We start from the raw sequence: 18,482 nt of genomic DNA on the forward strand, positions 1-18,482 counted from the left end.
CCTTCTCTTTTAGAATCTCTTTCCTAGACAGAGACTAATTTCTCATCAGAAAAAAAGCAGAGGTAGAGACTGGTAATGGCACCCTGCATTTCTAGAAGCACAGTGCTGTCAGAGAGAACCAGGAAAGGAAGATGCCCAGTGGCTGCAGCCCTAGTAGCACACCTGGAATTATATCTTTTTATGTATGAGCTGGGCCCATCTTTGGCTAGCAGAGCTGCCACAGACTGAAGTCTGTGGGACACTGACAATTGTGAAGGAAGTAAACAAACTATCGCTGTAGATTTAAAAAGAGGAATCTACCAGGCGCCATGTAGAAAGAAAGTGAGTTCCAGGGTAGAGTGATTATGTAGTTTATCCATACTGGAACACTTTGAGAGTAAAAGGGGTACTATTAATAGTCACAACAGGCAATTGCCATAAACCAGGACTGTCCTAAGCAAACTGAGAGGTATGGTCACCCTGGTTCAGAGTCTAACTCTGAGCTTGAATCAATCTCTTGAATAGGCAGAAAGAAAAAAAGACATAGTAACAGATCTGGGGGCAGGGGAATCTACCAAAAAACCCTAAAAACAAGCCTATAGGTAAGTACTTAAGATCCAAGGGTAAGGACTCCAGGACTTGAAGACAGAGAAGAACAGATACTTGAAAATAATTTACTATGGCAGAAAACCGAGATCCAACAGAAAAATTTACAAGCATTCTTGAGAAATAGAACTGAATGAAAGCAACATTAAAAAAAACAATTAATAGAAGGAAAATGTTTTGGGATGAAACAGAATTTAGTATTCCAGTCCAAATGTTTTCCTGAGTTCTAGGCAAAATAAATAAAAAGAAACCAACACTTAGAAACATCTTGGCAACTGGAAGAAAAAACTCCTTATTTATACATGATATAATTATTTACCTAAGAAAGCCAATAGAATCAACAAATATAAATCAAGAAAGGTTTTGTTCTAGATTTAGATAAAGCAACATAAATCAGTATTATTTCTCTGTACTAACACTGCCACGTAGGAAACATAATAAAAAAATTCACCCCAGCAACAAAAATAATAAAGTATCTAGGAATTAACCATGAATTCATAGGGCCTAAGTCTAAAGTTCAATAAAGATGATTTAAGTAAACCTATATTACACTCTTAATAAGATGATTTAATATTGTAGAAATGTTAATCATTTCAAATTAATCTATATTCAGTTAAATCCTAATAAAAATTATTGAATGTAATAAACTTATTATGCACATTAAAATGTATACTGCAGAATAAAGGTCTATGTATAAGTTAATCAACCTTAATAAAGAAGTAGAAAAGATAAACTAATGCTCTAATACACTAATATATATAATAAAAGCTGTGTTGCATTCGTGCAAAAACAGGCAAATAGAAAAATGGAACAGAATAGAGCACACAGAGACAGGATGTGTGTGTAAGTGTGAATAAAACTATTCCCTATCTACATACAGGAACTTAATATATAATAAAAGTGGCACTGCAAATCAATGGGAAAAGGACAGATTGCTTAGTAGATGATATTGAGAAAACTTTCTCACCATATGGAGAAAAATAAAACTAGTTTCCTATATAAAACCATGTATGAAGGTGGATTCTAAATGAATTAAAGACCTAAATGTGAAAGGTAAAACCATACAGTTCATAGAAGAAAATACAGAATATCTTTGTGACTGAGAGACATGAAAAGCCTTCTTAAAGAAAATTCCAAATCACTAACTATAAGGCAAAATATTGAAGACTTTGATTATGTCAAAATTAAGAATTAGGTCCACAAAGCATCTTATGGATAAAGTTCATTAGAATGCTTACAGAATAGGAGAATATATAACATCTAAAGTAAATAAGAGGTTAATGTTTGGAATATTGAAGGCATTTCTGCTAATCAACAAGAAAAGTACCAGCTCGAGTAGAAAAACAAAGAATATGAACAGACAGTTTACAGGAAAACACAGCAAGCAAAGAAGCATTTAATGAGATAATCAAACTGAAAGGTAATCAGAGAAATACAAAGTAAAACAACAATGAGATATCATTCTATCTATTAATCTGACAAAATAGCTGGAAGATACTGGTAGGGATATGGCACACAGTAACCCTCATATACAGCTGTTGGCGGTGCAAACTGGCTCATGCAAGACAACCTGGCACTATTTATATCAATTAGGTATACACATGCCCTATGACCCAGCAACTTTTCACCTAGGTATATATCCCAAGGACATCCTCACAGAGGTACATGATTTTTCATATAGCTCTACAATTTTTTGCATTATTTTAGTTCATATGGAAGATATGGGAAAGGGTATGGGGGATAAAAAGAAATACATGAATTAGTGAATGAAATGAGAAGGGGCCTTGCACAGATCAATGATGACAGGTACAGCACCATCAACTAACAAGCATTGAGTCAGCACTGAGGTCAAGTGGTGGTGAGTGGATAATGATAGGTGGAGGCGGCAATTTCAAACATGTTGGCAACATTTTTTACTTACAAGATTTAAAAGTCCTTTACGCAGCCAGGCATGGTGGCTCATGCCTGTAATCTCAGCACTTTGGGAGGCCAAGGTGGGCAGATCACGAGGTCACGAGTTCGAGACCAGCCTGACCAACATGGTGAAACCCCATCTCTACTAAAAACACAAAAATTAGCCAGTTGTGGTGGTGTGCGCCTGTAATCCCAGCTACTCAGGAGGCTGAGGCAGGAGAATCACTTGAACCCTGGAGGTGGAGGTGGCAGTAAGCCAAGATTGCGCCACTGCACTCCAGCCTAGGTGACAGAGTAAGACTCCGTCTCGGGGAAAAACAAACAAACAAAAAGTCCTTTATGCATTTAAGCTGAAGGAAAAAACACAGTTAACAGTAAAGGACAGAAAGACTGGTTCAGACATCTCTCCAACTTTAAAAGCAAAATATCTTCAGAGTTTTGAAGATAAAATAATTTTGAACTTGGGCAAAAATAATTTTGAACTTGGGCAACCAAGTAAGTTTTCCATGTGTGAAGGCAACAGAAAACATTTTAAGATATGCATAGACACAAAACAACATACCTTCCAGGAATATTTCTTGAATTAAAGAAAATATGCAACAAATTTTTAAGAACTTAAAAGCAAAATCTTATCCTTATATATAAAATATAAAATTACCTTTTGTAGAAAGAGGACAATCCTTATGAGCATCTGGGCACGGAGTTCTTCCAAGGTAAACAATGTTCGGGGTGTTCGAATGAAAATTTTGGTCTTCCCATAAGCTACATCATCCTGAAAACCACACCGTTCAATCAGTTTCTTGACAGCCTCTTTGTCTGAAGGAAGGTCATGGTTGGGCCAGGTGAATTCAGAGATCATCTTATACCTGGATGAAAAAAAGAAACAGGGTTAAGGGAGAAAACCATATGGTCATCTCAATAGAAAACTATTCAATAAAATGCAAGACACCTCATAGAAAACCAAATCTTAGCAAACTATCAATAGAGTTTCATTAGCCTCATAAGGTATGCAAAAGAAGGCTTCAGTAAAATAAAACACCTTAAGATAACAACTCTTACTAAACTAGGTATAGAAGGGACTTCCTCAAGCTCATAAAGTCTATTTGCCAAAATCCTATGGCAAATATTGTTCATAAAGGGGTAACCTTAGAAACATTCTTTTTACAAACAGATACAAGAGAAGGGTGGCTCTGTCATGGGTCCTGCTCGGCATTGCTCTGGAGGTCTAGTCGACATAGTGAGACCAAGACATAATTGGTAAATGACTGAGGGAAAAACAAAATGGATACTACTTATGTATAACGTAACTTTCCTCAAAGGAAATCAAGCAGATCTCTAGACAAAAAAACTATTATAACTAAAAGAAAATTAAGCAGTGAGCAACACACAAAAATTAATTGCATTTCTACATACGAGCAGTCAACAGCTCCTTGCCATGTGGGCCTCTCATAAGGCAGCTCACCACACAGCGGCTTGCTTCATGAGTGTGAGTGTGAACAAGATAGAAGACACAGAGTCACAGTCTTTTGTGGTCTAATCTCAAAAGTGACATCCTAACACTTTTGCCATATTCTACTTTCTCAGAAGCAAATCACTAGGTCTAGCCTACACTCACAGGAAGGGGATTACACAGGGTATGGATACCAGGAGGTAGAGGGCATCTTAGAAGGCTGTCTATCACAGAGCTTTTTCCACCATGCAAAGTTGTTTAACACATGTAGTCAAATTTAGTTTTTTTCTTACATTACACCTAAATTTTAAGTCATTGTATGAAAGGCTTTCTTCACTTGGGTTATAGAGTAATGCATTTATGTTTTCTTCTAGTACTTGTATGTTTTCATTTTTCACATTTAGATTTCTGATCATTTAGAGGGTTTTTTGGTATATGGTGTGAGGTATGGATCTAATTTTATCTTTTAACAAATGGCTGTCTAGCTGTTCCAACACTATTAAAAAGTCCATCTTTCCCCTCTGTGATTAACATGCTGCCTTTATCATATGTGCTTCAGTTTATTTCTGGACTTTCTGGTCTGTTTCATTGCTGTGTCTGTCCATCTGTGCATCACTACCACATGGTTTTAATTATAGAAGATACAAGTACATTTTAATGTTTTTCCTAATTCTTTTCTTTTTTAAAGGTCTTTCTAGTTATTCTGGCACACATATTTTTCCCCATGAACTTCAGAATCAAGTTTTATAGTTCCAGGCAAAAAAACCAGAATTCAGTGAATAAACAATTTTTAAAGACCTGAAGCACCTTTGATAGTTTTAGTGAGTTGGAACATTAAATACATTATTATTATTATTATTATTATTATTATTATTATTATTATTATTATTTTGACACAGAGTCTCACTCTATCTATGAGTGCAGTGGTGCGATCTCAGCTCACTGCAACCCCCGTCTCCCGGTCTAAGTGATTCTCCTGCCTCAGCCTCCTGAGTAGTTGGGATTACAGGCAACTACCACGCCCAGCTAATTTTTGTGTTAACAGTAGAGATGGGGTTTTACCATGTTGGCCAGGCTGGTCTTGAACTCCTGACCTCAAGTGATCTGCCCGCCTTGGCCTCTCAAAATGCTGGGATTATAGGCAAGAGCCACTGCACTCAGCGAATCCATTAATTTTTATATGGTGTTGAGTTGTCCTATCCAAGAACAAGAGATGTTTTCCCACTTGATCTAGTCTGGTTTGTGCCTTACATGAATCTTTAAAGTTTTCTCATAGGTCTTTTCTTTCTTTTTTTTTTTAATAATTATTTTATTTTTTAAGTTCTGAGGTACATGTGTAGGATGTGCAGGTTTGTTACACAGGCAAATGTGTGCCATGGTGGTTTGCTGTACAAATCAGCCCATTACCTAGGTATTAAGCCCAGCATCCATTAGCTATTCTTCCTGATGATCTCCATTCTCCCACCCCCACCCCAACAGGCCCCAGTGTGTGTTATTCACCCCCATATGTCCACGTGTTCTCATTGTTCAGCTCCCACTTATAAGTGAGAACATGTGCGGTTTGGTTTTCTGTTCCACTGTTAGTCTGCTGAGGATAGTGGCTTCCAGATCCATCCATGTCCCTGCAAAGGGCATCACCTCTTTCCTTTTTATGGCTGCATAGTATTCCATGGTGTGTATGTACCACATTTTCTTTATCTAGTCTATCATTGATGGGCATGTGGGTTGATTCCATGTCTTTGCTATTGTGAATAGTGCTGCAATGAACATATCTGTGCATGTATCCACAACAACAAGCAATGGGGAAAGGATTCCCTATTTAATAAATGATGCTGGGAGAACTGGCTAGCCATACACAGAAAATTGAAATTGGATCCCTTCCTTATACCTTATACAAAAACTAACTCAAGGTGGATTAAAGACTTAAATGTAAAACCCAAAACCATAAAAACCCTAGAAGAAAATCTAGGCAATACCATTCAGGATATAGGCATGGGCAAAGACTTCATGATGAAATCACCAAAAGCAATTGCAAAAAAAGCAAAAATGACAAATTAAACTAAAGAGCTTCTGCACAACAAATGAAATTATCATCAGAGCGAACAGACAACTTACAGAATGGGAGAAAATTTTTGCAATCTATCCATCTGATAAAGGACTAATATCCAGAATCTAAAAGGAAATTAAGCAAATGTACAAGAAAAAAAAATCAAACAACCCCATTAAAAAGTGGGCAAAGGATATAAACAGACACTTCTCAAAAAAAGACATACATGCGGCCAACATATGAAAAATAGCTCAACATCACTGATCATTAGAGAAATGCAAATCAAAACCACAATGAGATACCATCTCACGCCAGTCAGAATGGCAATTAGAAAAAGGCAAGAAACAACAAATGCTGGCGAGGTTGCAGAGAAATAGGAACACTTTTATACTATTGGTGGGAATGTAAATTAGTTCAACCATTGTGGAAGACAGTGTGGCGATTCCTCAAAGATTTCGAACCGGAAATACTATTTGACGCAGCAATCCCCTTACTGGGTATATACCCAAAGGAATATAAATCATTCACAGGGCTTTTCATATTTCTTGTTAAGATAGTAGATATATAGGAAGCATCTGTTAATTACTCCCTAATTACAGTTAATTACTTCCTTCTTCTTGACATATCTCTTTTCTTAGATTCCATGACAGCATGTTCTCCTTCTGCCTCTCTGGATATATCTTGTCAATCTGATTTTCTGGCTACTCTGGCTACTACTATACCCCCAAATGCAGGCGTGTCCCAAGGCTAAGAGACCTGGACTTCTCTCTATGTGTTCTCTCCCCACATTACCTCATCTAGTCCACTTACTTTTAATAAAACATTCCAAATATAAAAACAAAAATATATATATTTTATAAGTATATAAAATATAAACATATATTTTCAATTTGTGTGTTATCCTTAGTCTAGCCCTCAGTTATGAGCTTCAGATTTATATATCCAATGTCTATACAGGTCTTGAAGGCATCTTACTTACTCCTTCAGTCTTTCCTACCTCAATCTACCCAGTTACTAAAGCCAGGATCCTGAGAATATTTTTATTCTTTCCCTGCTCTATCATGATTTCTAATCCATCATCAAGTTCTATTGACTCTACCTCCAAAATATATTTAAAATTTAAAATTTAACAATTCTCCTCATCTTTATTGCTTCAATTCAAAGGCAAGTCACCTTCTAGTTTACAACAGACTCCTAAATTGTTTTCCATTTCCTTTCCAATCCATTCTGCATATAACAGTCAGAGTAGTTTTCTAAAAAGCTTGAAATCATTTTTGTCTTTGGCTGCTTTCCTTCCTCACTATCCATCAATCATACTGACTTCTTTGGGGTTCTGTAATGCGGTTGCCTCCTTCCTGCTTCAGAGTCTTTGCACATGCTGTTCCCACTGCCCGGAATGCATTTTATCTAGTTCTTGAAAGTCTGGCTCCTTCTCATCCTTTAGTCTTTTCTTGATCTTTGTATATCAACAAACCCCCTACCCCCAATATTCTCCCTAAGGCAACTAGTTTTATTTATTCTTTTCTCACATGATTTATCATAACTTGTAATCATACTGATCTGTGGGATTATCTGCTTAATGTCAGTCTCCCTCCCTAGTCATGGCTAATATGAAGGCAGGGACTTTGTTTTGTTCCCCACTATATACCACCATGTGCCTATCATATTGCCTGCCATACTATGAGGAAATAGATATTTGCAGAACGAATGAAAGGAAATCATTTAAAGCCTACTCACTTGCTAGATGGGGGCAGAGATCAAAGCCAAATGAAAAAGTTTTAATATAAAGACAGAGGTAATACCAAACAATGTCACATGAAAAAAAGTGAAATCAGAAACCTCTCAAATTCGTTACACCAAACTATAGTAGGGGTCTACATCTGGGTCATCATATGGGTAGTGCTGGTGTTGTTTGTTTCAGGCACACTGCAGAAACTGGATTGCTATCCTACAGCCCCACTGTTCAGCTCCCATGGCAGGCGAGAGGCACTCTGCCTTCTTTCATGCCGGCAAAGTGCATGACCCTGGTTCTCTGGCAAACCAGCAATCTGAACTTGCTAATTAAAAAGTTGAACTCATCTGCTTTCTGACAATGAGTTTTACCTCCCTAAAGGACTTTAGTAGCTTTTAAGGTTATCAGCATGTTTTAAATCCTTCTCTCTTCTCAGTAAAATAAATGAAAATGAAGAAAAGTCACAAGCAAAAATTCAGGTTCAAACCTAAACTACTTGCAAAAAATCTACAGAATCTAAAAGCAAAAATTCACTGTAGAAAATATTATCTTTTCTCTCATCATCACTGGATGAGCCATATAAAAGGGGAATAATGTATACTCCTCAAGTGGTTGTCAGTTCCAGTGACTTACTACATGTGAAATGTTTAAAACAGTATCTAGTACATCCAGTAAACATTTCAAAATATTCACAACTATTATTATAACTCACTTGAAAATTTCAACACATAATTCTTTTCCTGTCTAGTTAATTACAGTCTATAATATCCTTTCCATAAATATGACAAAATCTTTAATTATCTCTACTTCTCACTCCCATTTTAATTTTTGTTCCAGATTATTACTAAAGACTTCTTCCCCACCCTTACAATCGGTACTTGTTTAGATTTAACAAAAAGTTTTACAGATTTCTTTGCTCAATGTTGCTTTTTTGCATATATCCTGCCACATGTTTCCTTTCTGCATTCATCTTTCTTTTTGCTGAAGTACATCCTCTAGAAGATTTTTCAGAGGGTCTATGAATAATAAACTTCTCAAACTAGGTATGCCAGAAAATGCTGTTTATTTTACTCACACTCTTGAATGGTATTTTGACACAGAATACAATTCTAGGCATGAAAGCCCTTTCCCTGCACTGTGAAGGCATTTTGCTCCTTCGTCTACTTGATCAAACGTTCATGAGGAACCAGATGTCAGTGTGATTCTCACTCCCCAAAGGCAGTTTGTCTTTTTTTCTTGGGAGCTATAAGTATTTTTCTTTAACATTCTAAAAGTGAACAAATGTATTTTTAAGTTTTTAAAAAATTCTTATGCTTGACAATCAGTGTATCCTTTTAATCTGAAGATTTGTCTTTTTTCAGTTCATGCAAATCCCTGGCCGCTGTTCAAATAGTGCCTCTCCCCTATTATTGGTGTTCTTTCCTCTAGTCCTTCTGTTACATAGGTTTTGCTGCACCTGGATCAACCTTACATGCGGCTAGACCTTTGTTTAATACTTCCCATCTTTTTTTCTTTGTGATGAGATCTGGAACAAGCCTTCAGCTTGATCCTCTGGCCCACTAATTTACTTTTTAAAAAAGTTTAGTTTTTAAAAAACATTTTAAAAATTGTGATCAAATTTACATACACTAAAATATACACACTTAAGTATATAATTCAGTAAGTTCTGACAAATGTGTATACTCATGAAACCGACACCCCGATCAAGATATATCGTCTCAGAGAGTTCCCCCATTCTGCTTTCTAGTCTGCCATACAAATAGCTAACCACTATTCTGATTTCTATCACCATAAATTAGTTTTGCCTGCTCTTGAACTTCATATAAAGGGCAGCATAAAGTTGCTACACTTTTCTTCTTAAAATGCCATCTTCTGGCTGGGTGTGGTGGCTCATGCCTATAATCCCAGCACTTTGGGAGGCTGAGGCGGGTGGATCACCTGAGGTCAGGAGGTTGAGACCAGCCTGGCCAATGTGGTGAAACTCTGTCTCTATTAAAAATGAAAAAAAAATTAGCTGGGTGTGGTGACATACCCCTGTAATCCCAGCTACTTGGGAGGCTGGGGTGGGAGAATCGCTTGAACCCGGGAGGTGGAGCTGCAGTGAGCTGAGATGGCGCCACTGTACTCCAGCCTGGGTGACAGAGCAAGACCCTGTAAAAAAAAGAAAAGAAAAGCCATCTTCTCTTGGCTTCTGTGACATAATCCTCTTCTGGTTTTTCTTCTACCTTATTGGTTGCTGCTTCTCTTATCTTTGCTGGTTCTTTCATGCCAGACCACAAATCTAAACATTGTCATGGACCTCCTCCTCTTCACTATCCAGTCCCAAGACTTTCTATGTAATCTATGTTACCAGTGACTCCAAAATCTCTTATTTGCAGCCTAAACTTCTTTCCAGAACTCCAGGTATGAAAGTCTAATGGCTTAATATTTCTGCCTAGATATTTAGTAGGCATTTCAAAGTGAACACAGAGATGTGTCAAAGTTAACATAGTCAAGAGAATAATCTTGATTCCATCTTTACTCCTGTTCCACATCCTGTTCCTCAAAATTACTTTACCCAATTTTATCTCAGCAAATGGTACTATGCTTACCTAGATGCTCAAGCCAAAATATAATTTTCACCTTTCATTCCTCTTTATTCCTGTTTCATCATATCCAATCCATGAGAGAGTCTTGTCAACTTTATCCCTCAAACATATCCCAAATCTGTCCACTGCTCTCATATCTATAATAGTCCCTTACTGAAGGCACTATCATCAAGCCCTGTTTCCTGGACTCCTGCAATAGCATCCTTAAACATCTCCTTGCCCTTTTTTTTTTTTTTTTTTTGAGACGGAGTCTCGCTCTGTCGCCCAGGCTGGAGTGCAGTGGCGTGATCTTGGCTCACTGCAAGCTCCGCCTCCCAGGTTCAGGCCATTCTCCTGCCTCAGCCTCCCCGAGTAGCTGGGACTACAGGCGCCCGTCACCACGCCCAGCTAATTTTTTGTATTTTTAGTAGAGATGGGGTTTCACCTTGTTAGCCAGGATGGTCTAGATCTCCTGACCTCATAATCTGCCCACTCAGCCTTCCAAAGTGCTGGGATTACAGATGTGAGCCACTGCACCTGGCCAACATCTCCTTGCCTTCTATTCACACAGCAGCCACATGATTCCTTTAAGACATCCATAAGGTTATGTAATTCCATGCTTAAAATCCACCAATGGTTTTGTTTCTTTCTTTGTTTTTTAAATCACGCCTAGCCAAAATCTAAATAGTTTAGTCTGATGACAAAGTTCAACATGATTTGGCTCTTGTCCATCTCTGTGATCTCATCTCACACCACTGTCCTGCCAGTGTCCTCCAACCGCAATGGACTACATTTGGCATCTAAAATGCCTCACTTACTACCACAATAGAGCATTTTCCCTGGCTGTTCCGTCTGCCCTACCTTCTCTTTGCTCTGATCTTTGTATGGCTGGCTGCTTCCTGTCATTGTCAGCTCCTTAGAGACTCTTTTTTGACCAACTAATCTAAAGTATTTTAATTTTCTGCATTTTTCTTATTTATATTTTATGTAAATTTGTATTTATTCATTTTTTGGGGGAATCTATAGTCGAGATTATAGAAAATGTTCAATAAATGGTTTAAAACAGATGGAATTTAAAGCATTCTTGTGATTCCAAGTTATCAATGATCATTATCATTTTTTTATATGACATGGTATCATTAAGCAACATTATCAACAATAAATTAACAATAGCAACAATATATTACACTTATTGAGTGATTCCTATACGGTGTTACTACTATTCCAAGTGCTTTGCATATATTATCTTATTTAACCCTCTAGCAATGCTTCAAGGTAGTTATTATTATTATCCCCATTTTACACATGAGGAAACAGGCATGAAAAGGGTATGTAATTTGTCCAAAGTCACACAAATGAAAAATGACAGAGCCAGGAATCAAACCAGGCAGACTGATTTCAGGTCCTCCATGCTTAACTCCTTAATATTTTATTATTATGATAGTTACTGACACCAGTAATGATAGGCAGCGTTAATTAAATAGCTATGATGTACCAGGAATCTAGGCTTTTTACTTAGGTTAATTTCTCATAACAGTCCTATGAAATGTTATTTTACTTATTTCACAGATGCAAAAACAGGGTCATAGAAGTTAAATTTCTGGCCCATGATCAAGCAGCAAGTAAGTGGCATAATCAGAATCCACCCACAATGTGACTTCAGATCAGTGCTCTTTCTGCTATGCTATGATGCCAGTATTTCCTCCCAAAAGGCTGAAACTTTTCATGGTCCATAAACCATGAATTCAGGGACTCATGTTGAAACTGGGAAAGTCCTTCATATTTGTAATTTCCTCAGCTCTTTTGTTCACCCAACAAATATTTATAGATTGCCTAATATGTACTGATGCACTATTGTACGGGGAGGACTCCCTTATTCTCAGCGAACTAGGCCTCTCTGACGAGTCTATTCTCACCTGTGAAGAAACTTCTCGTATGTCTGGCGGAAGGCAAATCCTGCCCGACGCACTCTCACATTTTCCAGTAGTCCAAGATATTCTACTTGGTGCCGGCAGCGTTCATCATCAAATATCTGTGGAGATTTCTTGTCATTGGGTTTGATGCAACGAACGTAATATGGTTCCTAAAGAAATAAATCAGCAAATGGTAAGTTTCACTGGAGAAAATTTCCCAGCTAGGGACACTAACATGTAATTAGCGTTAATTGTGTCAAGTTAAGCTCAGTGCCTCTAATTTCTCAGGCATACACTTGTGAATAAAGTAGTTATTCTTCCTTTCTCCTTCAATTCAAGGTTAGAAGTTCTCGTGCATTCAGCCAAATTTTTGTTTAATTATGTTTTAGGCTTTATTAGGAATAGTGGAAAAGGGATAAAACTAGGAAGTAAATAACAGAGAAGTAAAGATCAAGTTTCTGTGTATTTATGAAAACAAGGTTAAAGCAGCTGAAGGAGTAATTCAGTAGAAAAAGGCAGCAGCTAACGATGAAAATGGATGGAGAATGTAAAAGGATATTCTTTGTTAATGTTAATATTATATTAAGGAATGATAGGGACGGACAGCTCTGGTATATAGTAAGTGCTCCTTAAGTGTCAGCCACCATTATTAATATTATTGCATTAGTTTGTACTTTTGAAAAAGAGATTAAACTTCATGGGTAAGTAGAGAAGTTCCAAAACCACCTATAGGCATCACTGATTCCATGAAGGAACTCAGCTGGCAATCCTTCCCTCTGTGCCAATTAAGTTTTATACCACATATTAGATCATAACCCCTTTTAAATACAAAACCATGCTTGGCATAGATCCTGGTACACTGAAGATAATGAATAAATTATCACTGGATGAATCAATGAGGTCAAATGTACCCTACAAGTGTAAAGAATTTCTTTTTCTCCTCTGAATCTGTTATCTATCAGACACACACAGATGCACTTTGATTAAGATACAGAATACTCTGTAGTTAAATTAGGCAGTTTTGAGCTCCGCTGAGGGCTAGAAGTAGAAATCGGTAGTAAATAATTTTAAGAAGTAGGAGAGATTTGAAGGATGTAAATTTACTTGCATTTTGAACAGAATAACAGTTTTCAACACCTAAAAAAAGAAACTCCAATAGTACATTTATCATGCTGTCCTACATGGTGAAAGATAATGCCATTTTTTGCCTTTTTCTAGGCCCTGCTGTATTAGTTTCCTATTGCTGCTATAGCAGATTATCATAAATCTAGTATATTAAAACAACACAGTTTTATTATCTCACATTTCTGGAGGTCAGAAGTCTGAAATAGGTTTAACTGAGCCAGAAGTCAATGTGTCAGCAGAGTTGGTGTTTTTGGGAGCTCCAGAAGAAAACCCATTTTCTTATATTTTCCAGCTTCTGGAGGCTGCCCACATTCTTTGGCTGGTGGCCCCCTTCCATCTTCAAAGTCAGCAATGGCCAGTTGAGTCTTTTATGATGTCACCTCTTCGTTCTGAATTTTCTACTTCCCTCCTTCCCACTGAAGGACTCGTGGTAGCACTGGGCTCACTTGGGTAATGGAGGATAAGCCCGTATTTTCAGGCCCATTGATTAGTAGCCTTATCTCCATCTGCAACCTTAATTCCACCTTGCCACAGCACATATCATGTTCATAGGTTCTGGGGATTAGGATGTGGACATCTTGGATGACTATGGTATAGTAATAGTAAGAATAAAAAATATTATCTACTAGCCTTTGTTCCTGGCTTCTGGCATAGAGCTTCAAAAACTTATGAAATTTCTTCAGTGACAGGAGTGTCTTAGTTATGATAATGAGGTGACTCACAGCTGGGCATCTAGATAGCTTCAGGACGGGGGCTGGTCACCAGAAAACTTCGTCATGTGCTGGAACTTATAGCTGCCTGACCTCTGGGTAGGTTAGGGGGACTAAAGATTAAGCTTAATCATGTGACCAAAGATTTAGTGAATCATGCCTTTGTGATGAAACGCTGATAAAACAAAAAAACAAAACCTCAGGACGCTGAGCCTCAGAACAGCTTCTTGGTTGGTGAACACACGGATGTACTCAGAGGGTGGTGCACCCTGATTCCAGGGGGACAGAAGCTCCTGCACTTGGACCCGAGTTCTGTGAATCATTCTAGTGAATTATCAAACCTGAAGAGGGGGGTCATGGGAATCCTCAAATTTATACCCAAGTTATATATAAGGGCAGGTGTTCTGTGGACCTCACTTGCAGCTGGTGTCTGAAGTAAAGGAGAGACTTGTTAGGGACCCTGTCCTTTAATTTTTTAGATTAATGCTAACTCTGGGTAGTTAGTGTAAGAACTGAATCGAATTGCAGGACACTTAGCTGATGTCAGAGAGCTGCTGTTGCAATGCAGAGGCCATTATTCTGCCTAGTACACCTGTCCTTTTTCATCTTGTCATCTGTAGCAGAAGGAAAAATATGACCTCAATATCTTGCACCACCTCCCAGTAAGAGGTGGAATCTCTACACTACTTCTCAAATCCGGCTTGGCCTGTGACATGCTTTAACCAGTAGAATGCAGCAGAAGCAACACTGGGTTACTTCTGGAAGCCCATCCTCGAGAGGGTCTGCCCTCTTGGACCACTTCTACCACGTGAAGAAGCCCAGGATTAAAGACTACGTGAAGAAAAGATGCCCAGTCATCCAGGCATGCCATTTGAGTGAGCTCATCTTAGCCTATCTAGCCCCAGCTGACTGCAGCTGCTTGGTGAGCCCAGCAGAACTGCCCAGTCAACCCCTGAATCATGACAAAGAACCATTATTTTAAGCACTATATTTTACAGTGATTTGTTATAGATTGACAGATAACTTACACTTCTTCCCTATTCTGGAATACCAACCCTTTCATTAGATATTAAATTTTGGTATATTTTATTATAAAGCACAAGCAGAATCCTACTTTAAAAATAGTGATGGATGATCAAACGTTCACTAAATCTGTAATGATTTTTCAAGTGGAGCATCTATATTGGGGAAACAACTGTAGCTCACTTTAAAAAATGGCTTATAGTACGTTTTTAAAAAAACTTAATAGGATGGGGAAGTCGGGAGGAGGCACTGTTTACTTAAGGACTTTCTACTAGTTTGCTGGAATAGAATGTCTTTACTTTTTGGTGAATAAACCAAGCAAAGTGGCACTGAGCACAGTAAATGCCAAAATGCTACCAGATTTATCTGCATGTCTGGCACTAGTGTAACAGAATAAGCATTGTACAAAATCTGAACGCTTGAGTCTTGGCTGTAAATTCTCTCTGGAACTAATTAGCTAATTTATGAAATGAAGATACTAGGGCTTTCTTTGAGTAATGACAGACTAGGTAATTAAACTGACACCCATGCTGAGGGTTAACTAGAATAGGTAAACAAAATAAACAAAACGTTTGCCTGAAGACATGGGAGATCTAACAAGACAGTGGAGAATTTACCGGGTCAGAATCCAGGAGAGGAAGAAAACCGTGGAGGAGAACCCAGGTTTGAGGCTGCCTTTTTTTCCTGGGGAAATTTGCCAATTCCAGAGAAGGCAGATGGGATCTGACTAGTGATTCTGGCAGTTTCATGGGCCTAGTGGGACAAAGATTAGCGAGTAAGGCCTGAAAAGGAGGGGACACAGATAAACCCCTCTCACTTTGGGTTAGGATCCCACCAACAGGAATAAGGATGAATTAGAAGGAGGTAGTCCTTTACAGAGACCATAATTCAGCTTTGAATCACCTAAGTCCTTGAAACTGGAATGGCTGATTTGGAATACTATTGTTCTTAGGTAACTAAAAGAAGCAAAATTAACTCTTCCCTGAAGAAAAATCACATAAACTTGGGCCTCCAATTATTTCTGCAGATAATTTTGCAAATATAATATTTGGAACAAAATAAAAAGTAACTAGACATATAAGTAGCCAAGTAAACTGGAATTAGAAACAGCAAAACAAAATAAAAAAATAAACAAACCTGCAGGTATCCAGACACGAGTTATCAGATAGAGATATTAAAATAACTATGCTTACCATGTTCAAGGGGACAAAAGACAATAATGAGAATTTTGTATAGAACAAGAAACTATGAAAAAGAACCAAGCCAAATGGAAACCTAGAACTGAAAAATATAATAAAGGAAATTAAGAACTCAGTGGATCAGTAGAGGAGTAGATTAGAAGTAGGTGAAGAAGGTCAGGTGTGGTGGCTCATGCCTGTAATCCCAGCCCTTTAGGAGGCCAAGGCAGGTGGCTCACTTGAGGTCAGGAGTTTGAGACCAGCCTGGCCAACATGGTGAAACCCTGTCTCTACTAAAAATACAAAAAATTAGCTGGGCATGGTGGCGTGCTCCTGTAATCCCAGTTTACTCAGGAGGCTGAGGCAGGAGAATGTCTTGAACTTGGGAGGCAGAGGTTGCAGTGAGCTGAGATCGCGCCACTGCATTCCAGCCTGGGCAACACAGCAAGACTCCATCTTAAAGAAAAAAAAAAAAGAAATAGGTGAAGAAAAAAAAAATGAATGTACTAGAAGTTAGGTGAGAAGAAATTTTCTGGAATGAAGCATGGATAGACAAAAAGATGGAAAACAAAGATGGGAGGCTAAGAGGTATAGAAGATACAGTGAGATGGAGTTCTAAAGGAGAGGAGACAGAAGGGACAGAAGAAATATTTGAAAAGAACTTGCTAAAACTGATAAAAAAAAAGTGGAGCTACGAATTGAAGAGACTCTACAAACTACAAGCATATTTAAAAAAAATCTACACCTAAGCACATCATAGTGAAACTTCTGAAAATCAAAGCAGCCAGAGGGGAAAAAAAGATTACCTTAAGGAGCAACAAAGAGACAGACTGAGAGCTAACTTCTCAAAAGAAACTATGAAATTCAGAAGACAAAGGAACATTATCTTTGAAGTGCCAAAAGACACTGCTAATGTAGAATTTTACACTGAGCAAAAATATTCTTCAAGAATGAAAACAGTATAGAAATATTTTTTGGTAAACAAAAACATTTGTCACCCTCAGATTTCAAATATAATAGAGTGAGGTTAAGGCAGAAGAAAATGATCCCAGATGAAAGGTCAACAATATAGGGGCTGGGTGCAGTGGCTCACGTCTGTAATCCCAGCACTTTGGGAGGCCAAGGTGGGCAGATAAGTTGAGGTCAGGGGTTTGAGACCAGCCTGGTCAACATGGTGAAACCCCATCTCTACCAAAAAATACAAAAATTAACCGGGTGTGGTGGCGTGCACCTGTAGTCGTAGCTACTTGGGAGGCTGAGGCACGAGAATTGCTTGAACCCAGGAGGTGGAGGTTGCAGTGAGCTGAGATCATGCCAATGCACTCCAGTCTGGGCGACAGAATGAGACCCTGTCTCAAAAAAAAAAAAAAAGAAAAGAAAAAGAAAAAAAGTCATGCTTTTCATGAGTAACTTGGCAAAATAAAACCAAAATATATTTTAAAAAAAATAGGAAGAGAAAAAAAGATAAACAAGTGAATAAATAGATATAATAGATGTAAATTACAATCTAAATAGATATATATTTTATCTATATCATCTAATATATATAATAGATATAGATATTAGATGATATAGATAATATAGGTAAAAATAGCTATAGGTAATGTAGATATAGATAATATAGATATAACATCTATATCTAATATAATAAATATATTTATATCTAAATAGATATAATAATGTCTTACTGGCTTTAAAAATGTATATGCATGTTATTTTGGTATATAATTAAAATACATGACCAAATATATTTTGGTATATAATTAAAATACATGCATGTTATTTTGGTATATAATTAAAATACATGACCAAAATAGCATACGAGTTAGGAGGAAGGTAAATGGAATTAAATTGGCCTTGCATTTTCTAGGAAGGAGGCAAAAGTACCAAATAACATTAGATTTTTATATTCAAGAATGATATTGCAGTAAGTCAAGTAACCACTATAACAGTATTTAAGTAAATCTTCCAAAATAATAAAGAGAATAAATAAAATGATAAAAAATACTTTTAACATCAGCGGAGGGGAAAGAGTATGTTCTCAGGTCTAACTAAACATTTTGACTCAGAATACTCATAGGCCACATTTGGCACCAATCTCTTCAAAAGGCCAAGAACATAGTTTGCTATCAGGTAGCGTCAGTGTCCTTGGAGCAGTCCACACAGCAGTCAAGTGACAGCTTAGGTGTAAGGAGATGAGATCCACATTGGGCATGTGTGTGAGGTGAACTTGGCTTA

The 18,482-nt window shown here is 37.6% G+C and overlaps 1 protein-coding gene across 4 annotated transcripts in view; it reads right to left on the bottom strand.

Moving 5' to 3' along the window:
- Positions 1–18,482, bottom strand: part of MYO1D (myosin ID) — a 376,049-nt gene that overhangs the window by 207,638 nt on the left and 149,929 nt on the right. For all 4 annotated transcript variants that reach the window (XM_063656158.1, XM_054459987.2, XM_054459991.2 and 1 more), the window contains 2 exons: positions 12,212–12,378; positions 3,158–3,365 (listed from right to left, as the gene is read on the bottom strand). In XM_063656158.1, the coding sequence (XP_063512228.1) occupies positions 3,158–3,365; positions 12,212–12,378 (375 nt within the window). The remainder of the gene's footprint in view (positions 1–3,157; positions 3,366–12,211; positions 12,379–18,482) is intronic.

Source organism: Pongo pygmaeus, chromosome 19 (assembly GCF_028885625.2).
Source record: "Pongo pygmaeus isolate AG05252 chromosome 19, NHGRI_mPonPyg2-v2.0_pri, whole genome shotgun sequence".
NCBI classification, from domain to species: domain Eukaryota; kingdom Metazoa; phylum Chordata; class Mammalia; order Primates; family Hominidae; genus Pongo; species Pongo pygmaeus.